This window comes from Excalfactoria chinensis, chromosome 3 (assembly GCF_039878825.1).
Source record: "Excalfactoria chinensis isolate bCotChi1 chromosome 3, bCotChi1.hap2, whole genome shotgun sequence".
NCBI lineage: Eukaryota > Metazoa > Chordata > Aves > Galliformes > Phasianidae > Excalfactoria > Excalfactoria chinensis.
This window is the reverse complement of record NC_092827.1, coordinates 101,793,267-101,820,846: the sequence shown is the minus strand read 5'-3', so window position 1 is coordinate 101,820,846 and position 27,580 is coordinate 101,793,267. Positions and strand designations below refer to the sequence as shown.

General features: G+C 41.4%; 1 protein-coding gene across 1 annotated transcript; it reads left to right on the top strand.

The window, feature by feature from the left end:
• Positions 1 to 27,395, top strand: ZC3H6 (zinc finger CCCH-type containing 6). The gene is made up of 12 exons (XM_072333268.1): positions 1 to 290; positions 11,799 to 11,976; positions 13,195 to 13,320; positions 14,878 to 15,133; positions 16,252 to 16,373; positions 18,469 to 18,585; positions 20,079 to 20,190; positions 20,674 to 20,783; positions 21,373 to 21,626; positions 22,076 to 22,590; positions 22,866 to 23,105; positions 24,528 to 27,395. The coding sequence occupies exons 1-12, from the start codon at positions 199 to 201 to the stop codon at positions 26,024 to 26,026; spliced, it is 3,621 nt and encodes a 1,206-aa protein (XP_072189369.1). The 5' UTR covers positions 1 to 198; the 3' UTR covers positions 26,027 to 27,395.
• The last annotated feature ends 185 nt before the right edge of the window (positions 27,396 to 27,580 follow it).

The window sequence follows — 27,580 nt, the reverse complement described above, 5'->3', positions numbered from 1 at the left end:
GTGCCCGTTAGTGTCCCACTAAGTAACCGTGAGTGCAACCTTCATCATCGCTCCGCACGGAGGGACCGGCCCTCCTCCTCCTCCTCACCGAGCCGCCCCCGGAGCGGCCGTGCGCGCCGCCGCCGCCTCCTCCTCCCGCAGCGGCGGTGTCCTGCCTTCCTCCACCTCCCTCCTCCTCACCACACCACGGCCAGCAGCATGGCCTTTGAAAGCCTGTTCTCCAAACCCCCAAACCCAGTTCTTGACCCAAACATGCCCGACTCTGACAGGCAACATGCAGGGGACGAAAGGTCGAGTAACATTCTTCTCTCTCTCCGCTTCTCATGTGGTGGTGATACGAGTGGGGTGATGGTGATGATGATGATGGTGATGATGATGATGATGATGCTGTGTTGATGTGCCGAGGGGGTTAACGCTGGCGGGGAGCGGTCACCTTGGGTGGGGGGCTCCGGGGGGGGGGCTCACCGCATCCGAGGTGCCTTTGATGCATTGGCGGTAGGGTTTTGTTTTTTGGAATGCATGCGTTTTACATCTTCATTTATTTGTTCGGGCTGGGAAGGGGGGGCTGTTTTTTGTTTTTCCATTTCTTTCCATAAATTGCACTTTCCAGCGGGTGTCTGTTGAATGTCACCATTGTTCTTTTTTCTCCCTCGCTCTGGTGCTGCTAGTCAGGTAGGAAAGGGTGTTTGAGTTGTTTTTGTTCATTGCTTTTGTTTGTGTGAAATTCTCACCAGATCCATATTTAACGTCATTTTCTTGCCAGATTGCACCTTCCACGTTTAACTGGATCTTTTTTTATGCAGATTATGGTCTGACTGACGTTATCTTTGCCACCTCTCAATCCCCATGCGCAGAACACCAGAGTCCTGTTCCTGGTGGAAGGACCTCTGTTCCTCCCTCCCTTTCTCTCCTGCAGCTGCTGGAAATTCAAACCCTTTCTCTGGGCAGCTCTGGCCTTCCAAACTAGTTCCAAAAATACCGTTGCAGGGCGACAGCTACCAGTCCTTCGGCATCCATCTGCTAGCACAAGGGCAGGAGTTAGCATGCTGTTTTGTCACAGTTGCCTGTTGGTTCTGTCCGCCCCACACAGCTCCACAACCCTGCTCTGTCCTTGTTTCAAAGGGCTGAACAACACCTAAAAAGCTCTGGAGTGAATGTAACGTTCCCTCACTGGAGGAAGAGTCATAAGCTCTCTGTTACAAATTGGGAGACAGAGGGCCGTATGAGCTGACTAACTTGTCCAAAAATCACCCTGTGACATAGCGAGGGGTTCAGCGCAGACCCCATTCCTGCTTTCCCCTTCTTACATTTAATGTTGAAGTAGTGTATGTTGTTCCTCACTGTGTGTTCCTAAAATCGTGGTATGTAAAAAGCAAAACAGCAGCACACTGGGATTGCTGAAGATGCAGCGCGTACTTGTTACATCTTTGCAGCAGGAGTGTTTTGTTGAGGGTTCACGAGTTCATAAAGCTGTGGCTTTTACTGTGGGTACTTTTCAGGCATGGTGTTTTGAAGTTCTCATTGAGGCCGAGCCCCCCACAAATGATCCCCTGTTTTGCTGTAAGCATTGTTTTGCTAGTTACTAGTTCCTCATGTGATGCGATAAGCAGAGTTCCTCTTAGCAGCTGTTCTCACCAGTGCTTGTTGTTAGGCTGGGAGATTGTGAAATAGAATAAATAAGTACTCCTTAACAGCCTGATGTGCTTCCAGGACGTGATCATTTATAAACATTGCTCTATAACGCTTTCGTTTCAGGAGAGCAGAAGACTAATGATATAATACACCTTCTAAATAATGCATTTGTAAAACTTCTGCTCCCTTCTGACTTATTCGTTGTCAAGTGGATCCTTAACACTGTTAGTGTGTTATAAAACTCCCCAAATAGAAATCTTGCTGTTGTATTAGATACAGAAATGTAATCCTGTGTAATACCTTGCCTAGCTGAAATGCAGTTTCCCCACCAGCTGCTAAACTTGCAAGGCCCAAACAAAAGCCAGGGCTTTCCCTGCTGCAGAAATGTGGCTGGCTGGAGGTGGGGGGGCAGGAAGCTTACAGCGGAATGCTTTGGAAGTGCTGAGTTGTTTTTGTCCAGTCTCCTGAATTGGGAGCTGAAAAGCAAGGTGTAGGATTTTAGGTCCGTTCTGTAGATATGTTGTGAGTATGCTCATGTTATAAGCTCACGTGGACTTTTAGTCCATAACTAGTTTGGTGTTTTAAAGCTAATATGTGTGGCTTTTAATATGTTCTGCTTTGCGTTCAGTGTTTTGCTGCACTTGTAGCTCAGACTGAGCGGCTTGCTATAGATACAGCCCATAATAGGAAGCTAGCGAGGTCATTAACAGATCAATTTTGTGCAGCATAAGTTAATGGCATTTCTGTAAACATTTATGAGTTTGGTATTGAGCTGATCTGTGGAGTTAGGAGAAAGCGGGTGAGTGTTTAGAGCAGTAGGAAATACTAAAAACCCTTGATTGTTCTGAAATGGAAGCTTTGTTCTAATCCAGGGGCTTTTTTCCCTTGTTTATACAAGGGGCATCTAATTGCATAAGGAAAGCTTTTCATTCTTTACATGTTTTTAGTTAACTCATGCTCTCTAATGTGTTTGTTCTATACACACAGAAAACAAGTGTCTCTTTTTAAGTTTATCCCGTACGGTTTTCTTTTATGAAGGGTCGCTTCTTCTGTAGGTCGTGCTTAGAGGATAAGAAGGAAGTCAGAGGAAGGGTGCGGGCAGATATCAACACAAGAGAATCTTCTTTATGGGCATGTCCTGTACATAACACTGTGGGTGAAATATACTGACTGGTTTCCCTTTGTGTCTAAGATGGGACTAAATGCTTGCAACAAATATACAAGAATTCAGTTCTCATGCAGGCTTCAGTGGACTTGGATTTTCCGACTGATGCTGAGCTGTGACAGGCATGAGAAGGATTTGTTTCTTTCAGCTAGTCCTGCATTTCAGAGCGGTGTCAGATTTAGTGTAAGAAACATTAGAAAACAACTTTTCTGTTAAATTTGAATTTATTATTTTTTTTTAAATACTTAAATCATCAGGTTGGTACCTGGTTCTTTCTGTTGGCCATCTCTGCTTTACTGTCATTTAATCTCCATGAACTGCAGTAAAAATAGCAGTCACCCTGATGATGGTCTGAGCACTGAGATAACTCAGAGCAGTGTAGGTGATGCTTTTGTGCTCAGTGTGGTCTTGGGAACTGCACTGCTAGTGTAGGGCAGCGTAAGGCCCCTTTTAATCAGCCCACAGTGCAACAAAGCAAGTGCTGTTAAAGCCAGCTCTGTGATGCACACCCAAATGTCCCGTGTAAAGTTCCTGGAGAAAACTGTCCTGATTTTATTTTGCCCTTTTGTTGTTGTTTGTTTGTTTGCCGATCAGACTTTTCAGTTTTATTTCAGCTTCCTTTTCCAAGAGCCGTGAAAATCATCCTTGTACACTTCATCATCATATTGGAGACAGCTCTTATGTTTTAAAATTACACGGATAGCTGCTCTCTGGTCTGTGATAAACCAATCTGAGTTTGATGGTGTAGCCAGAGGGTTTGGTTACTCAAGTTTGCCAGCTTCCAGAGCCTGCTCTGCCAGCTCAGTGTGGTGCTCTGCCCACTCTCCTCTGTATTATTTTCTCCCAGATTCTTCTTCCAACTTCCATCTCTCTCCTAGGAAGAAAGCATACCAGTTTTCTGCTCTTGTCGTTGGCAAATGCCATTTAAAACTGCTGATAGAACAGGTTTGTCTGGTTCCCTGTAATGGAGAGCTGTTCTGGGAAATTACGGTCAGTGGGAAGCAAAGGGAAAAGCGCAAGTGGCTGGTTGTAAACAGGCTGGGTAACAGTAAATTGAAATCCGTATTATACACCTCAGTTAGATGTTTTCTCAGTTACTGCTTAGCCAGCAATATTTTGCATGCTGCTCTGCCTGCATCTTGCCTTGATCCCTGTGGCTCACCAGCTCTGTGCTGCACCGCAACAGCACAGATCAAGGAAGCTTTTATTGAGCTGGAGGGCTCAAGATCTCCCTATAATCCTTGCTTGTGCTGTCCAGCCCTGCCACTCTCCCAGGCTCCCTTGCTGTAGCCATCTTTAGTGTTAAAGTAAGTGATTTCAATGTGTCTTTTATTCTGCCCATGCTTTGATGCCCTCTGTCTGTATGTGCACTGTTTGACTTGAAAATATTTACTTACAGCTGCCTTTAGAGAGATTTTTTGTTGTTGTTGTAATAGTTAATCACCAAAGAATGCATTCATATGCTTTGTGATCCCAGCAGGCAGTCTTGTCATGATTTATTGTCTATGAGCGTGATTTCAAAACTCATTTTGACATTAAGAAAATAGGAAATGAAGAGAGAATCGCTCCCTGATGTACTCTATGGGTAAAAGAAGCTTAGTTACCATCCAGCAAACCCTGCAGGAGTGGCAGAAGTGCATCTGACTTGTGTGGCTGTTACTTCTCATCCTGTTGGGGCAGAGGAGGTGGTCTGTGCAAATGTCTGTAACTTAGTGCAGTGCCCAGCCCCCGTTAGCAGAGGTGGGTAGGTGGCAGGGTGAGAAAGCAGGCCTTGTAGCCTGCTTGTTGGCCTCTGCTGCAGGAAGCTGGGTTTTGGCACGTCTTATCCCTGCCTTTCTGGCTTCCTTCTTCTTTATATGGGAGCACAGTATCTGCTAGAGCAAGCTTGGGGATAAAAGTAGGAGGGCTTGAAAGCCAAGCAGTTTGCTCTGTTAACTTCTCACTGCCAGGCCGTAGGTTAATATCGCTGTGCATTTGCAGAGCGGTCAAAACTAAAGGACAGCTGAAAGCTCTGCCCTAAGGTACCTGTGAAATGCTGTGGGAAAGGCCAGTGCTCATTAAACACTGGCTTGTTGCTAACTACAAGAAATCTACTTTTTGTAGTTTGTGTTCATTCATAAAAGCTGTAGTGTAGCGGATTGCAAGGAGTCAGTCAATTTTAGCCCTCTGGCATCCTATTTTAGGCATGTGATTTTTGTGATGTGGTTGTGAGAAGCGATGAAGTAAAGGGCTGTACAGTCACTAGGGTGGTCTGGAGCAGCGGGAGTGCACAAGAAGCTGGAATAAAGGGGTTGAAGGAGAAACCTATTTTAGGGTACTAAGCAAAGTGTCCCCATAAAGGAGTTAAAGAGAGGAAATACCCAGGGTGGCCTTCTTGCTTCTGGGCAATGCCAAAAACACTTGAGTTTTCTCTTTCCTGCATTATATGGCATTATTACAGATGGTAGCAGGATGCGTGTGTGAGGCTGTTAAGTGGAAGGCTCTTAGTTTGATGCTTCTGTGTGAGACTGAGTTTTTGGACATCCTGCATGTTTTATGATAACATGACTTTAAAACTAATTGCAGGAAAAAGAGGTGGAGATTTAACATTGTGCTCATTTTAGGAGGAGATAAATGTTACTGTATTTTATTTTTGGACTATAAAATTTGGTTATCACCAGAAATTAATAGCTGCTTAAAATTAATTTATTACTTAATGCATTAGGGTTCTGCTCATTTATATTTGCAGTCTTGTTCCTGCAGCCTTTCTCTGCAGCAGTTCTCTGTGCACCAGAAGAAGAGAGAGGTTTACAGCCTGTAATTGACTTTGTCTAGTTGGGGTAATTCTTTTGGAAGCTGTTGGTCATTAGTGTTCTCCTTAGGGCTTATCAAATAGATGCAGTCAAATGCATCACACTGTAAACCAGGGTGTAATTATTTTTAAATAATAGAGAGTAGAATGGCCTGGGTTGAAAAGGACCACGGTGCTCATCTGGTTTCAACCCCCTGCTATATGCAGGGTTGACAACTACCAGACCAGGCTGCCCAGAGCCACATCCAGCCTGGCCTTGAATGTCTCCAGGGATGGGGCATCCACAGCCTCCTCGGGCAACCTGCTCTGGTGTGTCACCACCCTCTGGGTGAAAAACATCCTCCTAATATCTAACTTAAACCTCCCCTGTCTCAGTGTAAAACCATTCCTCCTTGTCCCATCACTATCCACCCTCATAAACAGCCATTCCCCCTCCTGTTTTTGTGCTCCCTTCAAGTACTGGAAGGCCAAATTAGACCTTTCCTCGGCTGTAATGAAACCTACCAAAGATGAACTTAAAATAGTATTTGATGGAGATTTACATCTCGGCCATGTGATTTCATTCAGTAAGTTCTTAGTATATACAGCAGTGTGAGTCTTGTGTAGCACCTGCTGTGTTTGCATGCCTACTGAGTAACTGTGCTAAGGGAATTAAAAAGGCAGTCCCAAAGGGAAAACCCTTCTGGTTTCCTCAGTCATTGGTGTGCTGAGTAGCTGCATTTACTTTTTGTGTCTTGGGCTTTGGAAACTTGAGTTGTGTATCTTTGAACATAAAGGATGAGGTTTTTAAAAGTGACTTGGTGTAAGGGCAAGAAAGCATTGAAAGCTGAGTCTGAATGGTAGAAATTAAACTGTAAACATTAGAGTAATGGTGAGTTACTTCTCATGTTATACAATTGGTTTAGCAATGGTTTTACCAGACTGACTCTTCTGCCCAAATAATTTGGCTTCTGTGCCTTTCTAATCCATTTTGGAGATGCACTAAAATACATTTGAGGCAGTGGAAATGCTTTCTGATTTTATTCCACGTATCCACCGAGTTCCAAATATCTGGAAATGGTGGGTTAGGAAGTGATCCATCAGCACTGTTGGTTCTTTCTCCTGCCTGGTTCCTGGAGGAACCTCTTCCTGGAGAGGACCCAAAGCTTTCTTTAATTCCTTGGTACGTTGTCCTCATACAGGGACCATAGGAAAGGATCAGTGCCAATATGCTGCCTTGGCTTAGGCTTTACTTCGTGGTGTTTGAGTGATGTTATTTAGTTTTGTATTGCTTGTGCTTTGGATATCAAGATTACCTTCGCTCTCCTCTGGGTTGTGAGGAAATAGTAGAACCAATTGCCAAGTTGTTTTAATTAAACTTCTCAGGAACTTCTCATGAAGTTCCAACAGGTCAGGCAGCAGTAGCCAAACAACCTCCAAGTAACTTAAACTGGATATTGAATGAAAATGCTGTGGTTTCTCTTCCAAAAGGGCTTAAAATGCAATAGGAGGTGTCTCATCTGTGCAACGGGGCTGCCATGTGAATCCAATACGTGACCTGTGGAGTTGCTGCCAAATGTTTGGGATAGGTCACCCATGGGTGAGCTGGGTGCTGCAGAGAGGAGTGTGCTTTTTCCTAAGAGTCTGCTGCTTAGGATGGTTGACAATGTAAGGAATAAAAAGATGATTGGTATGCCCTTACAGCTTGAGTATTGTCTTCCAGCTGTCACTTTGTGCAAATGGATGAGGAGCGCTGTCTCAGAGCTTGGTTTTCCAGCTTCTGATTGTGGTTCGGGTGGTCCCTGCCAGCCTGGGGAGCTGCTTTTAATGGCAATCTGTGTTCTCATAAATGCATACGACATTCACTTTCGGTGCAGCATGTGTGGAATCCACTGAAGTGTGCCTTTCTTCTAGTGATGGCTGTTGCCCCTTCCCCATGATTTCTTTGCTCTGATTCTTTGTTATCCTTGGAAATGTAGAAGAACATGTACCAAATACAGAGGCAGCAGATGCATGGGGTTAAGTTCAGCCTTCACAAATGCAAGTATAAAATTCAGAAAGATAACATGTGGCAGAAGGTAAGAACAATTGGCCAGTGTTTGTTCCTTCAAAGCAGAGGCCATCTTTTGACTCCTGAGGTGTGTGGGTCGTGTAGGAGACACATCACAGATTGATCTCAGCGAAGGATGTTTCTGTGCTGTGTTGCAGGATAGTTGAAAGGTAGCTGGAGCCTTATAGAAAATAAATTGATGGTTTCCTGTTTTTATAGATCAAGAAAATGCTGTTTTTGTCAGACGCTTCCAGCAATAATATCAATGTGTTGGGATACTGTGTAACTTCGGAATCCTCTCTGTGCCCTGCAAAACAGAAGTTCCTATCATCTCTTGTTACATCAGCAGCGTGACTGTAGGGATGTGCCAGAGGGGAAGCTGCATGAAAGTAGAACCCATTTCCTAGAAAATCAGCCGCTAGCTCTGTATTTTCCAGACCACAGCTGTTTGTTGACTTTCATTACTCAGAGTGGGAAAGGAGGCTAGTCCTGGTTTGCAGCTCTGAAAGCCCTGTCCAGAGCTGCTTGCTCGTAGCCAGCTCTGTGCAATAAGTGCTGGAAAGGGGTAGGCTCTGTGCTAACTCAGTAGCGTAGCACTCCCATTCTCACTTCTAAGAGGAAAAAAGGTCTGAACTGAAGGTGCTTTCTGCCCTGTCACTTCCTTCAAACTTCCTTTGAATTAAATTATTTCCAAGAAATGGTACGTTTTGGACCATTATGTTTTGAAATTAGATTTATGCAGCGATTCTGATGTTTATGCATTCCTGTAAGTTTGGCAATTGGAAAATGCTAGTTTTTTTGTGTGGAAATAATGTAAGCATTTGGAGAGTAGAGAACTTTGGTAACCGTACCTTTGAAATGCAATCCAAAGGATAGTGTTACTGAGATTCTGCACAGTGGTTCTACCTGGAAAGTTACTTGAGCCCTGCACATATCCCAGAACAATAAATAACTCGACAGCAGCTCCCAAAGGAACTGGTAACTGGCAAATGCCTATTTCCCATAGAGCATTTACAGTGTGTATTTTACTGAATTACTTTAATTGGGTAGATGTCCTTGGTGGAGCCAGCTTTGCTTTCTGTGCATCTCTTCAGTCCTTTCTGGAGTCTTCTTCCAGAAGAATCAACTCTTAGTTGGTGATCCACAATCCTATGTTGGGTTTGTGCACCATGGTTGTTAATAGTATTGGGTTCTAGCAGGTTCCAGGAGATGCAGCAGGACTAAACACAGCAGTCATGCCTATCTTTTCCCCTTTTCTCCTCCCTGGCACATGCCTTTATTCTTCTTACATGAGGTCAGAACTGTGCCTTGCTTCTTTGTGAGTTCAGGACACTGAGGTGGACAAATTGCATGGTGATTTAATCTAGCCTAATTATTACCACTGCCCTAATACCTGTTAGCGCCCTCAGCACTCCTTTAAGAGTCACTGTGTGCTTAAGGGCTTCAGCAGTCCAAGATTGTAAACTGTTCTAGCTGGAATAAGCAAATTGTGTTCTGTTTCCCTTTTCTATCATTTAAGTATGGTCTGCTAATTTTAATGTGTTCAATTTGTATTGCTTTATTATGATCCAGGAGGCAAGGGAGAGGTGGATATTTTTCCTCATAGGAGGAAATACATCCTGGCTCCCCTCACTAACAAATCCTGAAAATATTAAAACCAAACCCAAAGCAAACAAAATAACTGACAGAGCTCTGGACAGAAATTAAGCACTTCGTTCATAAAGCTGAAAACCTGATATTACAGAGATGAATAGCCTTAACAATTGATGCCTTCCAACTCTTCTAAACCTTTTAAAGTCTCAAGGCAGTGAGAACTTCAGTCTCTCTCCACTAGCAGTTTATTTTGTTCTCACATAATAGGTACAAAGTTATCTTAAAGTTCTGTTGTTGGAAGGTTACCAGGATTATCTCTGGGTCCCTGGTTTGTTTCATTTCTGCTGCTGTTTTCTTTTACACCAGGAACAATTGTTGAATGGAAGTGGCTTGTTTAAATCAGGGTCCCTCAGGATCATTCTGGAGCAAAGGAGCATCAGATGTGGTGGATCATAAGTCCTGTTAAGTAGTTATCCCTAGCAGCAGACTGCATGCAGAGTGAGTTTAGTTCAGGCATCCTTTGGTTCGCATGCTGTAGTGGATATGCTAAGCCACAGCCTGAACCAGTGACTGAGCACCTGGTGGGAAAGCAGGGCCAACCCAGGGGATCCACCCCTTCCCAGACCTCATTTAAAGGCTGGACATCCCTTCCTGCCTGAGGCCTTCCAAAGGCGAGCATCTCTTTTCCTTCATTTCTGCCTCCACATCTGCTGCATTTGGGCTCATTCTCATTTTCTGTAGCCAAAGACTGCTACCTTGCTGTCATTGTGGTACTTTCCATCCCATTGTGGCATTACACATACCACATCATTTTACCTTTTTTCATCTAGCTCTGTTGCAAGTGGGATCAAGACCTGCCACCTGCCTTTTCCTTTTTCAGCAGCAAGGCACAGGCATATAAAAATGTCACCTCTTGGCAATGACAGCAGTATTCCTATATTGGCTTTAGGTCCCTGTATTTCAGGAAGACAAATCATCTCTAAATATGTGAAAGTCACAGGGCTTGATAAATCATAGCTTCCCTGAGCTTTGCGTTCTGTCCTGAGGTTCTTGTAGCTGTTCGTCACTTCTTCCTTCTCTGGCAGGAAAAAAAAGAATATCGGCAGCTTTGAGGGTTTTTTGTTACCAACTTGTTTCTGTTCAAAAACCAGCAGTTTTCCCAGACCTTGGACATGGATGTCAAACAGTTTTCTGCTTAAACAATTGTACGTTAAAAAAAAAAAGTGTCTGTGCAGTTCTAATGGTGTAATTGTTCTCAGCTGTTTCATAGCGCAGATCTGAGCAGATCAAAGATCCTCGTTATACCATGTGTAGAAAAGGCTTTGAAGGCCTCTGATGTCCAGTTTCTCCGTTGTTTGAAATACACAGATCACAATTTATTATGACTTACGGACTTGTCTTCCTTGTCTCCCATTCCTGCATTCCCACGGACATCAGAATATATCCTGCAAGGAACACAGCTGTCACTGACTGTGCACAAACTTCCAACCTTCATTAGCGTGTAGCTGCAGTCCTGTATCATACAGCACCAACAGTGCTGTTTTAACACTGGTGGATCAAGTTGTATGATGTTTGTTTACTAGTAAATGAGGATTCTGACTTGTAACAGTTTGTAGAGGTTTCTAAATAAACCTCAGTTTCCTATTGCGTTCTTGTATATGGTTTTCTGCTGTCTGTGGGCTTCTCCCCTTGCTCCAGTTGACAGCATTTCTTGAGCTTCTACTTAGTCTACTGCAGTGATGGGGAGATGGTGTTCAGCACCAGGCCACCAGTGGTGTTTTCTGACAACCTGCATAGAATTCAGGATTGAGTTTCTATAAGGTTCTGAATTCCAGAAGCAGTAGAAAGTAATGTAGAGATTGTTTTACGAAGCCCAGTTATTGAAGTTGGAAAGTAGTGTATTCTTTCACAGCTAGGAGCAGAAAGTGCCAATTAGTAGAAGACGAATTGAGATTGCTTCAGTAGTACTTAAGGTGTAGGGGTTGGAAAGACATTGGTTTGTGTTGTGTTGGATAGATTTCTTCCCAGGTGAAATATTTTCAGGGTTGTTACTTGGGCCAGAATGTAAAATGTGAAGACTTAGTAAGCATAAATTTTATTTTTCTCCCCTGCTACTAATAATTACTTTTAAAGAATCAGCGTAACCATGACTGTAGTTCTCCCTTTTGGAATTGCTCAGGATATTGGCTGTTATACCGAGGTGCTAAAGACACAGCTATAGTTGCAGGAACTGGTTGGTGTGTTGAAGGAGATGCATTTGTATTATGGTGCATTCTTTTCCCTGCAGTTCCCAGCTGCTGGTTTGTGTTATTGCTACTCTGGAATGTATGATTTCCACAGAGCTTTAATTGTCTTTGAATTGGATACTTTTAAAGGGACAATTAATGACTTAATTCCATTTTTCTTCAGAAGAAAACTTTGTTGAGTGTTTTTGGGGTGTTGGGTGTGTTATAGTGTGTACTTGTGTGCATGTGAGAGTGCAACTGGTGGAAAGGAATACTTCCTGCTTTGCTTTTTACTGTGCTGTTATACGGTTGAGCTGGGTAATAATGAGGCAATTTTATTGTATTGATCTTTTCCTCCTACAGAGAAGATGGAGAGCTTGAGGATGGTGAAATAGATGATGCAGCTTATGAAGATGTGAAAGAGCATGGTTCAAAAGATGATAAGCAGAAAAATGAGAAAGGACATCGAAAATCACGGAAGAAACGCAAAAAAGAGAAGGAAAAGAAGAAGTCAAAAAGGAGAAGACGGGATAAGCATAAGGTTAGGAACTGCAAACCGGAATAACGGAAGGGCCTATTTTAATAGCAGCCTCACAGGTTTAGACAAGAATCCAAGGAATTAGAGAAGTCATCTGAAAACAGTATTGCTATTTTAGACAGTCTTTGGACTCGGCATTTTTTGAGTGTCTTTTCTTAATGGTGTGTTTCAGTCTTGAAGAATTAGTTTAAATAGATTTTTTGATACATGGCAGTGCATATTCACGCGTTTCAGTGATAGTTTGTATGGGGTGAGAGATCGATGAATAATCGAGCTGTAGCACATTCCAGATGACAGGAAAAGCTAACAAGTAAGTTTCTAAACCAAATGTGTGTTAAGAAACTTGTGTTTTCATTGACTTCTCTTTAAAAGATGAACACAATCAGATTGAGTCTAAGTGTTATTTTGTGATACACATCTTCACTGGATGCTTGTTTGCTATCAGTAAGGGTGATGGTAGCTGAACAGTAAGGAATAAGCTTCCTTGCTCAGTTGTGTTTGTTCAGTTAATTACTGTAGTTACGGAAATGGAAGATTTCGTGCTAGGTGAGTAAATTCTTCAGTAAACTTCATTAAGATAATGCCTATAATGTACATTTTAATTGATTCTGAAGTAGATGCAAGAGATTTTTTACCTAAAAGAAAAAAAATTGATTGTCACTGACTAAAATTTACAGAGCTGTAGTATTTTGGTGTGGTTTTGAGGAGAGTGGCAGAAGAATTACAATTGATTTGTATTCAGCTAGTTGTCCCTCTGAATCTGCAAAACTACACAACTAAATGCACCTGGTGTGAACTAATGCTCTTTTCTCTCAGCAGAAAATGAGAAGATGCTAATCTGTTCTGTGGTCATATGCAAGTTCTTAGCCCTCTCCAAGATTTTTTTTTTAGCCTTCCAGCATCATCTCAACTATGTTGCAAAGAAGTAGGGCCTGGAGGCAGACCCTTGGGAAACTGATGTAACCCAGAGTAACTGCATAACCCTCAGTGTTTTCATGCAAAAGCATCATAGGATCCGATCTCTATCTGATAAATAGACTGGGTCATCAAAGAATGTGTTTTCTTTGGTCTCCCCCAGAGACAATTTGGGACAGTTAAAGAAAATGTTTTTGTATACCGGGCTGGTGCTCTCTTTAAGTTAATATGCAGCAGACCAGTTGCATAATAAATTATGTAATAGCATTTTAGACAGCTGTTTTCTTCTGCTTGTTGTTTTTCCAGCATAACTCCCCTTCTAGTGATGACAGTTCAGACTACAGCCATGACTCTGATATTGAACGTACAGAAAGATCACATAAAAAAAGTAGCAGTTCTTCATACAGAGATTATGATTCTTCCTTCAGTCAGGTAATACTTCTTTAAGCTGATTCCTCGTGTGTCTGTTTGGATATACATTTAAAAATGCCAATGTCAAAGTTGCAGTTTTTGTTACCTGATTTGATCGCAGTGCCCCATCTCACAGTTTCAGGAAATACATGTAGTTGTCATGTCCTCTGAGTGGATTTCAAAATCATCATCTCTAACTTAAATGTAGGTGGTGTAAACAAACTTGATGCAAGTTTTCTGCTGTGGGGAAGTAATTAAGGCTATGTTGGATTTAGGCCGTACTGAGAGGAAACAGGCTCTTGAAAAGTCACCTTTAAATATCTAGAGTTGACGCTGTCTTCTGATAGCTCAATTTGTTCTGGCTTTTCTTGGTCTGCGCAGCTCAATAGCTCTCCTGAGACCACTGGGTGAAATAAAATGCCATTCTTGACAAGTGAGATAGAGTAGCTGGAGGCTTGATGGAACTGCATTGCTTCAGAGGAAGGGATGCTTTCCTTTTAGCCTGAAACCGTTCCAGAAAAGTCCAAACGAGCTTGATTTATTAGTGAGCTGCAAATGCTGTCTGCTGAAACTGGAGAAGGGACAGTACTGGCTTGGGACTGGCCGTAAGGAATATTTCATCCCAACTGATGGAGACAGGACAGATTGTATCATCTGTGTCCAAGATTATCAGGATATGCAGAACATGAAGGGAAAGTTTTTATTTTAATCATGGTTCCAACAAACCGCTTGTATATTGGTTTTAACAAGTTAAAATTTAATTCTGCCTGCTGTTACTAAGAGAGCTTTGTTATTAATGTAAACACAGGAGTTTTGTTTCAGTCCTGCTGACTTTCCCTGAATGAATACTCTTCAAATTGTTTTACTCTGTACACCAAAGTAGCCCTAGTTCCAAGAAGTGGCTCACTTGCAGTCTCCAACAGTTAATCAGCTTTGCTTCTTGACAAATGTCCAGTAACTTCTCAATTTCCAGCAAAACAAGCATTAAAGAATCTTGTTGACATATACAAGCCTCCAAACTAAGTGTGAAAGCCTTGCAATTGTTTGCGTATTATATTGCCTATAGTAACATAAAGTAATTCTTGAAACATGAGTGCCACTGTGTATTCTTACATATGTAAGCTCATCTGTGAAGGATCTGAATATACAGTGTTTTTTCTGAACACGTTCTAAGCAATAATGTATTTGTTTCTCATGCTGTGCTACCTTCTGTTTGTTTTTAGAAGAACATCCTTATAGAAGTACCACTCAGAATGCAAACGATTGTCTGCATAGAAATTGTTTGTCAGTCCCTTTGAGAAACATTCCGGAGTGTAAATGCTGATGCTGTGATATTGGCTGGTTTCTTTTTAAGAAAAGAAAAGCCAAAAAATGTTTCCTTATGTGCATTCAGAGCCAAAAAGTACTAATTTATACTGGATAGCTGATTTTCTTTGTTATTAATACTTGCTTGTGCAGATGCGTAGACAGCATGACGGTGTAACAGCATAAAAACTATTGGTTTTGTAAGAGCAGTTTGGAGGGGTGGTGTTTGAAATAATTGAGCTGGTTCTAAACAGTACAATCCCTTTCATACAGCATGGACACGTATCTGGAAATTACATGAGTTCACAGAAAATGCAACATAAAAAAAATGTCAAAAGTAAGGATTATGATGACTATAGTCATTACAGTGATGAAAACTTTGGTAATTATAACGACGAAGAAAAAGATGAAGATTTTGCCGATCAGCTTAAACAATACAGGCAAGCTAAAGAGACGTCCAGTAGTGATTTAGGACCTCCATTTATGAAAGAACCAGTGAAAAAACAGGGGATGAAAGGGATCCAGAAAGGTAAGATGATTTGAATTGTTAGCTGTAGTATTGATGATGGTAGCAGTTGTGTACCGTGTCATTTCAGAGTGTTTGTTTTGAGAGGTGTGTAAGGATTGCTGCCAGCAGTGGCTCTCCTTTGGGCTTGCAGTCTCTCATCAGGATGTGGCATGCTGTTTATTGGGGAGGAATAATATCGTATGGGTGCACTTCTGCCTTTACTGAGGAAAAAGATCAAGCGTTGGGTAATGTGTAAATAGTCAATAAATAATCTGTTTAAAAACAAACAGACAAGATCTTGATTGTGTGGCTGCCTGACTAAGAAATCATGCAGCTGTAAAGTGACTTTCTGGTGGAGTTCATGAAAGGGTGAAGAAAAGGTTATGTGACCTGTGAATTCCGAAACATGACTTAGGCCAAAAATGTATACGTTTGTTTTAGGTATCTAGAAATTTTGATGAGTGCCGAAATGTATCAGTATGCCCTATAAGTATGCTACGATCCTTTTCAGTTTGCTTTTCTCAGATGTCTACAGAACTTGTTTTCTTTAGTTTTAAACTGGTAAGAAAGTAGATAGAAACTTGGTCTCAGTATTTTTAGTTAAAACCATGACTCATGATGTTCTGATAGCTGGAAAATTACCACCTTGAAGCTTCCAGACAGTTGAGTATTATTCTATTCAAAGATATTCTGTCCTACTAGGTTATGATCTTTGGTTTCTTTCATATTTTCAGGTATATGTGCACACCTGGGTGTCAGTTGTACAGATCAGTTTTGTGTTCAGAAAGTACTGATCAGTTCTGTGTTCAGAAAGTGCCCAAATAGCACAAAATGTTTCAAGTATTTGGGCTCGTTTGAAATAATCTCTGTGCTTCCAATTGTGAGAAGCTGCTTTGAATGGGATTAATTGTATGTGCACTTTGTCAGTCTGCTGTTGATTTGAAGAGCTCTTCAAAGAGCAGGCAGTTGCACAGAATTATAATTGGTTGTTGTAGTTCTACCTGCCAGCTCACGATTCAGGATAGCGTTTAGGAATTGACATGGCAAAAAGATATTGAGTTTTATATTTGTCTGTATTTGATGTCTCTAGATAACTGTAATTTTGGAGGACATTTTAGAAGGTTACTGCTGTGTTTCAGGTATTTCTCAACGAGGTAACAATTATGGTGTTGGTCGAGGACGTGGAATGCAAAAGAAATTGAAGCGTAAAGATCGTGGAAGAGGAAGAGGGGGCAATAAAGGGTCTGATGGCTTTCATGAGGTATGTGGAATTCAAGTTAAACTTCTCATGCAGTTGTTTCTAATGACTGGATGCCTTGCTTTAACAGAAGTGCACTTATAGCTATGTGTTTTTTTTGCTTGTTCTCTTCCCTAGAAAAGTTAAATCCCTTTAGTTGAGTTTTCCTGCACTAGATCTACAAGGTACAGTTGATAGCTGAAGCTGATAGATCATTTTATTGGAAATAATAACAATAAAAAAAAAGAATATGGTTTATAAGCTTTGGTTATGGATGGCGTATTGACTTAAATATTAACTTTCTGAAGGGTGATGTTTTGCTGCTACCAATTCACCTCAGCTTTTCCAGCAAAAAAAAAAAAAAAAAAAAGGCAATTTTCATCTGATTATGAAGGATTTCTCTTCTTTCCATAGCTAATTGTGGAAAAGGAGAGATGCATACCTTGCTTTTCATTTAGATGAGACTCCTCTGATGGAGAGCCTCATCCCTGGAACTCTCAGTTGGAGTGTTTCAACCTTCCTTATGCCACTGCTTCAAGTATTTCGAGGTGTGAGATGGTCACTGATTTTCACTGCCCCCAGAAAGATGTGGGACGTTGATTTCATGTAATATTTGTGATCGTCTTGAAGGGAATTATTTATTAGATCCAAAACTTTGACTGAAAGAAACAGCTGAGATTTCTCCAAGTTTAATGCATTCAGAAAAGAGAACAGATCTTAGCTGATCTAACTTGAGGATGTCTGCTTATGAATGTCACAAAATCCACTATTCATTCTTAGTGTTAATGTTTTGTGACATTGCATGGTTTGCCAAACGAACTGATGTTCACATTTTCAGTCCAGTTACAGTGGAGAAACATCAATTCCATTTCAGAAGTTCCTACCCAGCGGTCAGATCCCTGCCCGTTTTTGTGGAAGTCTGCCATTGGAAAAGCCTGATTTCTGTCCATGATCAGATCAATAGATGAGTGTCTTGTGTTGCAAAAAAGTCACATGATAAGGGAGTTGAGGGGAAGGATTGGCTAAATATAGTCCTATGGCTAAGGAGGTAGACTAGAGGTCTGATTGTTCATCTTCTGACTGGTACAGGCAGTACTTCATATTCAGTTAGACATTTGTTAAACTACTAAGAACAGTAAATAAACTTGTTTGAACATTAACACCATGCATGGTGGTAATGTGGGTAAGAAGGATTTGATAACAATGGACTTGTGAAGGAACTGTGAAGGTAAGTGGGCTGATGATCTGGGATTTCTTCAGCAACAAGAGAGGAATGCCAACAGGTCATGCACCACCTGAGCTGCTGTTCAGTCCTCTTTGCTTGCTCTCTTCCCAGAAGTGCTAGTGAGATGTCAGTAACACTTCTGTACCCAAAGTCTTACCAGTCATCACATGGGGGAGCAAGTCCATCACAAAAGAGTCATGCAGTTTGGATCCAGAAGGGCAGAGGAGGGTAGAAACTGGTGGTTCAGGCCAGGGCACACAATGCTGGAACAGGGTGTCTGGAATAGGGTGTCATCTTTCTGATATCTGTCTGTAGGATGGAAATGCCAGCTATTAATTGATGTGCTTACCAAATGGACTGATGAAGATTAAAGGCTGACTCCAGGTGTGCCAGCAGGCAGCAAACACTGCATGGTTTGAGGGAAAAATGGGAAATGTTGCATTTGGGCTGCTGTGCGACTTGAGAGTTACTTATTTGACCTAAGGGTTTAGAGGTGGTGACAGGTCACAGAAGTGGTTCCCAAAGCCTATGTGCAGAGGCACCCTGAATCAGGGGATGCTTGACTTGACTGGTAGCCATGAGTCAGCCCTGCTTTTTAGCATTGTCAAATGAAGTGTGAGATGTTCTGTCCATTCACTGAACTTATTTAAATCTTTTATACTGTAAGAAATTCCTGATTTGATTATATTTGCAAAAAGCTGTGAGACTTGGTAGTAAAGCAGCTAAGAAAAGGTATGTGTGTTTACTTTTACCTTGAGCTGTGGGTATAGTATTAAGAACTTAATCCTGGTGTAGTCACATTTTAGGGTAACTGCTGCACCAAATTTGCTCTTAACATTTTTTGCAGCTTCACTAAATAAGTAAACATCAGCAGAATGTTTATTTTTCTTACAGGATGGCAAACCAGTGAAGAAATGGGTTAACATGAGTCAGGAATTCATAAATCAACACACAGTGGAACACAAAGGCAAACAAATCTGTAAATATTTCCTTGAAGGGAGATGTATTAAGGTAAATATGCACTGTGTCTTGTTGGCTTACTTCTTTGCTGCGAGGGAGGGGAGGAGATGTGCTGTTCTTTGTTTGCTTCAGCTGATGCAAAGAAAACTCGTAGGTTGAAACTGTGTTTTGACTTCCTCTGTTTTATGTATTCATAGATAGATGCTAACAGAAGTGCTTGTGGAAAAATATCCCCTCTGCTAAACGCTTAGGATTATGACTGATTCTAAGGAGTGATTGTGTTTGCTTGCTAATATGTGCAGCAAAAATGTCTTTGATAGTATTACAAACTTAGTCTGACAGTGTCTCCTGTGTAAATACATAACAAATCACAGAACCTGTAGACAGTCAGTGATTTCTGAACGTATTAGATTATTTTTCTGTTGTTTTTTTTTTTTGCTACTGGTAATTTCAAATCACTGAAGAAATTAATTATGCTGAATTATTTCTGTCTGTAAAGAATGAGACTGTAGTAATAGTTCCCTTACCAAAAAATTGAAGTCATCTTCCTTCAGCCAGCAAGTGGAAGGCAACAGGAAGAAGAGAATCCTATTCAGAGCAGTCAGCTGTCAAGCAAAATCCCTAGCAGGACAGTCTGTTATTGCATTAGAACTTTGCTATTGCTTCATTTTGAAGCTTATGCTGCTGTGAAGTTGAATCCCGTGCTGTCAGAATAGTTCAGTCAGTTACAAATCACACTTCTTCTCAAATAAGTGAGTGCGCCATTTATATCTAGTTTCTCTGTGTATTTCATGATAGAACATTTTCTGTTGCTTTTTTTTTTTTTCATTGTGAAATTAAGGATGAAAATTAGCATGCTTTTCTTCCCAGACGAGGGGGGCAAATGAAATAAACACGTGTTTTGCTGGCTTTATGTCTTTTAGTACGTTGTGCCTAGTGAGATGAGTATTTGCTGCCACCTTCAGTTGTAAGATGAGTAGTTGAAAGAACTCTTAGTGTGTTTTAGTTGAAAGTGATTACAAAGAATGTGCAAAAAAAAAACAAACCCACAACCCTCTCTAGCAGCTTAACACTAATGTACAATGTGCCAGGGTTGGCAGCTTGATGTCCTACATGGAAGAGTCAAATATTTTGCTTACTGGACTTCACAGTTATCTCGTGCGTTGTTAAAACAGAGTCAGGTTTACTGATTAAGCACACTGTTGTTTATATGTGAAATAACTTTGAGAAGGCAATGGTTTAAATGTCTTTTTTAATGCTAATTGCTAGGTGGGAACAGAGAAGACAACTGGTATAGTTAGAGCAGCTTTTTTTTTCCTGTGACCATCAAATGTATTCTTTAGAACCCAAATTCCGCAGTTGTTTCTCTGTGTCCCACTTCCCCCTGTTGGTGTTTTTTTTTTTCAGGGACACACTTACAATATAATCCTGTGTTAGCAATTATAAGAAGCTTAAATTCAGTGAAGGAGAATGCTTTCCTTGAGATGTGAAATGGAACCACTCAGTATTTTGGACTGATAACATGTTTCTCTTCTTATTTATAGGGAGAGCAATGTAAATTTGATCATGATGCAGAGATAGAAAAGAAAAAGGAAATCTGCAAGTTTTACATACAGGGTTATTGCACCAAAGGAGAAAACTGCATTTATTTGCACAATATCCTTTAAAAAAAAGTACTTGTATTCAACCAACTGTTCATATTTACTCCTCGTTCACATAAACAATTGTAGAGGATGGCTGTTTCTCTTCTTAAGAGTCTATACCAGTTTCTGTGTAGATGCACTAGAAGAAAATAAGTTTTCTGTTCAAATTGGAGGAAAAAGTACGATGTGTTTATCCATATATTTTATATACCTTTATAGCTGTGTATTTTTAAATCCGTGCTGTGTTTCAGCTTTGTTTATTTTTTATCATAGTCAAGTCAAAAACAACGCTAAGTGACAGTAAGATAATAATTAGTAGAATGATGAATGAATCTAAAAGGTAAGTTGGTTGTTAGCTTTCAAGATTAAGATAGTGTTTTGGAAAGATGAAGTATTCCTGAAGAACTGAAGGATAACTGACAGCTGAGTTTCATACGTGTGTCACAGCACAAACTGATCATTAGCTTTTGTTAAGAATCCTTAATATATTGCTTACATGAATTCCCGTGCAAGTTTTACCATACAGGAGCAAAATGTTATCAAGGAGATAAGTGCAAATTTTCTCACGCTCCCCTGACTGCAGAAACAAAAGAGCTGCTGGATAAGGTGAGCAGTTTGTAGTCTGTAAAAAAAAAAAAAAAGCTTTGTTCCCAAAATGAATGGGGGGATACTCCTGGAAATTGTCATGGGGTTCTGGGGAAATGTGGTGCTATACACAAACAACTTTAAAACTTTTCTGTTGCTGTTTAGCACTGCAAGTCTGTGACTGGGTCCTACACATCAACCAGTTATTTTTCCTGCTGTGTTAGACTTGTTTAATTTGACAGCTTTTATTTTTAATCCAGAATTCTTCTTTACTCCCTTTCAGTAGAAATCCCTGTGCACTCTGTAAAAAGGAGCACGGCTTTTATGTTGCCTACCTTTACCTACCCAGCAGTCAGATATCATCTGGGTGGAGAAAGGAATGAGATGCCTCTTTTGCGTGATTCTTGACATACTGACCTTTGTGCTAAGTAGTTAACTTGAACAATTACTGTATGATGGGTCTTATCAGAAAAATGATGCAAACTTAATACTAAAAGGCATTAAGAATTCTAAAATTTATGTCACTTAAAGTGGTTCTGTGAGAGAAATGGACTTCTGTACAGTTGTCCCCTGGTGACTATAAACTATTTGCCTTATTACTTCATTCTAGGTTTTGAATAATGAGGAGGAACCGCAAAATGAAGATGAGAAGGAACTGGAGGAACTCAGAAAGCGTGGCATAGTTCCTCTCCCTAAGCCACCGCCAGGTGTTGGACTTTTGCCCACCCCAGCTGAGCAATATCCATTTTCTGAGTCCGATATAGAGAATTATCAAGATCCTTCAGGAGATTATAAGAAGATTCCATCTCTCTTTGAAATTGTTGTGAAGCCCACTGTGGATTTAGCACACAAAATTGGAAAGAAGTAGGTTTTTGCATTTTCTTTAGAATTCTCCTTAGGACGTGGCTACATAAATGCATGACGTACTCTTTATTTCCCTTAGAAGTGTATGCTTGTGAATACACTGCTAAGTTAATTATCTGTCAGACGCGGGCTATCAGTTATTTTCTTAATGCTCTTCTTGAAAGGATTACTTATTGAGCCTTGACCTGTCAGAAGGCTACTCCTTTGGCTCTTGTTTTGACTCTGTGCCTGCCTTGTCTGTCTCAGCTTGCAAGCTGAGCAAAGTTCAGTCTCCCAGTTCATTCTCCTCCTAAGAGCTTTTTATGGTTAGCTCTTGACCGAAGATTTGCTGAGATCCAGCAAGTATGTACAGACACTTGTAAGAGTGAAGAGAAAGAGGAGATAGCGAGTAGACTGTTGACCATTATAGATGCAGAATTTGATTCATTACATTTTTCTTTTGCTTACAGGCCACCAACCTTCTATAACAGCTCATCACCACCTAGACCACCATTTCAGGGAAATGACCCGCATTCTCAGCATATGTATAACCCAGGCTCAAGCCCAGGGCCAGGACCTGGCATGCCACAAGGACATAATGGACCACCAATGCATCCAGGTTCTCCTGGACATCATCCGTGTGGAGGGCCTCAAGGAATGCCACAGAGTCCTCCTATGCAGGGTGTTCCACCAGGCTTTCTAGGACCGCAGAACCAGAGTGGCATGCCTATGCAAGGACAGCAGGGCGGTCCGCCTATGACGCCACCGGGTCTTGGTGGATCTTACAATGCCCCTGGAGTTCAAGGACATATGGTGAATATGCCAAGAGATAATCATTGTCCTCCGGGGCCACAGTACCAGCAGATGCCTGGTGAACGACAGCCGAATATGAATTACGAGCCTATTCAGAACCCAGCTGATTTCTATGACAATTACTATTCTCATCAAGCTGTACATAACTTCCAGCCAGCTAATAACTCTGGTGGTAAGAACGTTTAAGAATTGTTGTTTCTTGATGTGGTGGTTTGTAGCAGTATAACATTGAATCAGCATGAATTCACTGCTGTGCAGCAGAAAGAATTATAGAGAGCCACACCTCCTTTAAAGTCTTCACCATGTATATATGTTTTCAGCTGATGCTTTCCAGTCATGTAATACGCCCCATTGATTTTGCTTTGTTGTGTTTTAACTGCTCTGCTGCAAAAGCCTGTGCAGAGTAGCTGCTGACTGCTTTGGTGTTTGTTTTTTTTTGTATTGCAGATGGAACATGGCATGGAGAATTTACAGATCACCAGGCACACCTCATGGCTCAAGAGTCTCATCAAGGTGGAAGCGAGTCAGACTGCATGAGTGGCCACATGGGCCATAAACCAGCCATTAATGTACCAGATTTTCTTCCAGCAATGCAGAAAGCCCTGTATGTAAGGCTTAGTCAGAAGCATCAGAGAGATGGAGACTCTGTCAGCAGCCAGGGTCAAAGGGCAATGAGCAAAGAAGAAGGTAGAGTTAATTTTCTTCACGTTCAAAACTTATTTGTTGACCTTATGTTATTCTTAAACAAATCTCTTGATTTGGATTTTCATCACGTTACCATTTGTTATTGTGAGTGCACAAGTAACAAGTCAGTATTATTTAGGTCAAGCAAGGTACTTGATTTTCTTTCCAGTTCATTCTAGACTGGATTCTGAACTGGTTCTAGACTGGTTCTGAACTGAATGCTTCTCAGTAACTGGGCCTTCTATTTAGAGGACATTCAGAGATCAGTGTAACAGGAAAATGGTCCTGCTTAGCTGCCTTCTTGCGGTTGTGTCTTGTCACTCCCTGGCAGTGAGCATTAGTGTGATGCAGCTAGCGCTGATCAAACTGTGCGTTAGGTTGTGCATTAAGTAATGCATTACTGTGCATTAGGAAGTGGTGATGTTGGTGGGTTTCATCTTCATTTCTCTTTTTGCTGAGCCAGAATAGACCACTCATCTCCTTCTGTGAGTATGCAAGTTCAGGTTACAGATCAGAGCGTGTGGCTGTGTTGTTTGGCTGTATTACTTTCCAGTAAATTGGGGAAGATGGTGGTTGAGAATTTAGCCTTTAAATATTCTTATTTCTCCCCATTCTGAATCTTGATCTCTCCCCAGATCCTTCTAATTTGGACTGTAATGAAGCAGCAAATTGCACATTTGTAGTGTGTCTGTTGTTAAGATGACTGTAAGGCACTATTCTATTTTTCACCCATACCGCAATGGAGGTCATTTTCATCTAGACTAAGATTTTAAGTGTTGTTTTCTTACTAGTACTGTTAGAAATGGTTGCTTGGAGGTAGGTTCTTGTTCTAGTTTCAGCTGGGATAGAATTATTTTCTTCATTGTGTCCAGTATGATGCTATGTCCTGGTTGTAGGAGAAAAACAATGTTGATAACACAGTGATGTTTGTAGATGCCGCTAAGCATTGCTGCACAGAGCCAAGGCCATTTGCAGCAAACGGCCCAAGGAGCTGCGAGGGGACAGAAGTAGGACAGCTGACTTAAAATGGCCAAAGGGATATTCCTTACTGTGTGGGATCATGTGGAAGGAGTTTAGATGGGGGAAGAAATAAGCAAAGGACTGTGTGGTGCCTAAGCTACCTGCTGGGTTAAACCACAACAGTAATTTACTCACATTAACGCAGAGAGAGAGAAATGTGGAGAGAATGCAGCAGAGTTTGGGAGTATCTGAGCTAACTTGATCTTTTTTTGTTACTTCATTTAAATTTGTTACTTTATTTAAATTAATTTCTGTCACGTTGCAGTTGTTTTAATACAGTGAATGAGGATTTGATACTGGATGTTATTACTCCATTCCTTTTCACTGAGAAGTTATTTCTTTATGTGAGTAAACATTGTTTTATTCCCTAGTGACCATTTGTTTCCGTAATCTTTTTTTTCTCAGATGACAATGTCAACTGGTACTCCAGCAGTGAAGAGGAGGAGGGGAACAGTGTTAAATCAATACTGAAAACACTGAAGAAACAGAGTGAAAACTTTAGGAATCAGCAACAGCATTCCACAGAGCAGCACATGCTTGGTATTCCTACTGATCCCAGGCTGGCAAAAGATAAAGGTGCAGGGCCTCAGGCTGCTGACCCAAGGCTTAGGGCCTCACCAAGATCAAATCCCAGAAAGCCTTCGGAATCCGCAGCCTTGGACCCCAGGCTGAGAGATCCCAGGATGCATAAAGTCAGCGATAGTGGTCACGCGAGCTCGTCTCTTGTGGGAGCAAAGTTAGATTTACACCACCCTCACACAGGTGTAAAAGTCAAGCAGAAAGGGATGGATGATGATGAAGAGGATTCAGAAAGAGAACTGAGAGAACGAGCTTTTCTGATTCCGTTGGAACCTTTGCCTGGTGTAACATTAAGGGATCCCCGATCTCAGCTTAGGCAGTTCAGCCACATTAAAATGGACGTTACCCTGATGAAACCAAACTTTGCTAAGCATATTGTATGGGCACCCGAAGACTTGCTCCCAATACCTTTGCCTAAGCCTGACCCCGTCTCTTCAATTAATTTACCTCTTCCTCCACTTATAGCTGACCAGAGGCTTAATAAACTGAGGAATCTGAAAAACGATCCCCATCCAAATGTAATGCCGGCTGACCCGAGACTAGCTGCAAAAGCAAAAAACAACTTAGTGGGCAGGAGTGGCTATTTGGATCAGCCTGCAGATTCTCATGCCAGTAGCTCCAGCAAGTTAGGAGATCCTCGATTACAAAAAAACGTTGACCCCAGGCTCCACAGACTGTCTAACACAGATACGTATCATGGGGTCACAAAGGAGTCACACCCTTCAAAGTTTGACCCTCGCCTTGCCAGATCTGCTGCCAGTTCATCACAGCCCTCAGAAGCTGCCACTTCTAAAGCTGACCCAGATGCTCTGCCTCCGTATGCGCCCAAGCTGTCGGCAAGCGGCGTCAGGCTGGGGACTTCGGGCTCCTTACTGAGTGGTATTAGTTTATATGATCCCCGAGATCACAGCTCGTCATCGGACGCGGCTCCAGCCAGTTCCGGGGAGAATGGAGAGAACCAGAAAAAAAGTATCTTGAAGAATTCTGCTAAGAATGACCCCAGCCTCTCGGAAGATGCGTCGCTGCCCAAGCCTGCTACCAACGTAGAAAAAAATCCTGAAGGATCAGCAGAAGCTACTTCAGATAAAGCAAACAGCAACAGTAAACCTCAGGCTAAACACTCCAGCGCTGCGCCCGCAGTGCATAATCTTCCTATCCAAGCTTTATCGGGGTTAATCAGACCGCAGTACAGTGATCCGAGGCAGGTGAGACAGCCTGGACAGGTAACTCAGACACAGGACAACGATCCGAACGGGGAATCAGATGACAAGTCCTTAAAAGATGTTTTCAAGACTTTCGATCCGACCGCTTCACCATTTTGTTAGCAGTTGATTTTAAGTCTTTTTACTGTTGTGAATATTGCAGTTTTCTGCTGTTTTTGTAACTGGTTTACCTCTTTGCTTTATTTATTTTTAAATTATAATTATCAACACTTTTCAGCTGCTAATCTCAGAACCACATGCAGTTATACAGTACGCTATAGTGTTGCAAAGCTGTGGTATTTTCTATAGAATACTTTTCCAATTTCAGGGAGACTAATAATTGACGTGTAGGAAAACAACCAACCAACCAACATGGATCGTGTTAAGAGCTAATGAAAGCACTTTCATTGTAAATAAGTCATTAAGAAAGTCCGAAGACCTGTATATGTGTGAGCCGTCTCTTTCATAAACAGCATTTAGATATGATTGCCACATTTGTATGATTGTATAGATACAAGCAATATTATGTACATTACTGTGAGAGACACTGTTTGACAAGGATTGTCTGATGCATCAAGCCAAACCGACTAACTTAAGTACACAGAAATGATCTAAAAGGAACACGGTGATCCTCCTTTTCCGATCAGTCAACGCAGGACATTGGTTTTTATTCACGCAGTCGATATTCTTAGTGTAAAAGAGACCTATATCACATATTGAGGAGTAAAAATGTCATATCTTTTGAAAGTATTTTATTCTATGCTGTATATAGAAGAAATTGTGAAGTACATAACTAGAAGAAAGTTACTGTTAAAAGTGGAGAATACCTAAGTTGTCTAATACAAAAAAGGTTTTTATTTAATTTCTTTTTTTTTTTTTTTTTTCACGCATACAACAATTCCGATTAGTGCTATAAGTTACATTGTGGTGTTCATGTATTTCAATGTATTTTTGTATCCAGCCGCTTAATTTGTATTGCTTTTTTTGTATGGATGTAACTGCAGTACTTGTATTCATTGTGTCTTTACAACATTTTTAACAAAAGAATTAAAAAGGGTACAGTTAACGTCTGGTAATGACTGTGGTGTTGACGTGCTGCCAGCTGGCTTAGGCTTGGAGGAACAGCAGAGGGGGTGTCTGAAGGACACGAGTGACGAAGCCTGGTTTCGCACCGCTCGCCAGTCGGATGGCGTTGGGTTTTTAAGCAGACCTCGTGTCGAATCCCAACGTAGTTTGTGCTGGCTGAGTGGTCCTGAGATCAGACCTTCTGATCCGGATGATGTCGGCGTCGTTCTCTGATCACGGTTATCATCACTGCTATGAGAAATGTCATGCATGTTCTTTAATTTGCAAAGATGTTGCATGCTGAGAGCGCGACTGTCCTCGAAGCCTCTCTCCTTTTTGCCTTTTGGGTTGCTTTTTATATAGAGGAAATGTAGTTATTCCTAGCTAGCTACATTTAAAATAAAATGTTGCAGTCTGCTCAATTGCTACCTGGTTCCCTCCCACTTGGAATGTTTCTTTGCATTAAGCCTCTTCCTTGGTGGACCTTTTCCTCTTGCTCTCTGCGTGTTGGCTGGGTAGTGCTGGCAACTGGGATATGATGGTGTTGCAGATTCGGTATTGCTGAAGGCAGTAGTGGTTTCAGTTCACCTTCCTAATTTCTGAAGAGTATAA

What these genes read in the sequence shown, in the direction of transcription:
- ZC3H6 (XM_072333268.1), top strand. Translation starts at nt 199, where the DNA reads ATGGCCTTTGAAAGCCTGTTCTCCAAACCCCCAAACCCAGTTCTTGAC. An exon ending in GAAGACGGGATAAGCATAAG is followed by an intron (nt 11,977 to 13,194) that starts GTTAGGAACTGC and finishes TTGTTTTTCCAG; the next exon opens with CATAACTCCCCTTCTAGTGA. An exon ending in ATGATTCTTCCTTCAGTCAG is followed by an intron (nt 13,321 to 14,877) that starts GTAATACTTCTT and finishes CCTTTCATACAG; the next exon opens with CATGGACACGTATCTGGAAA.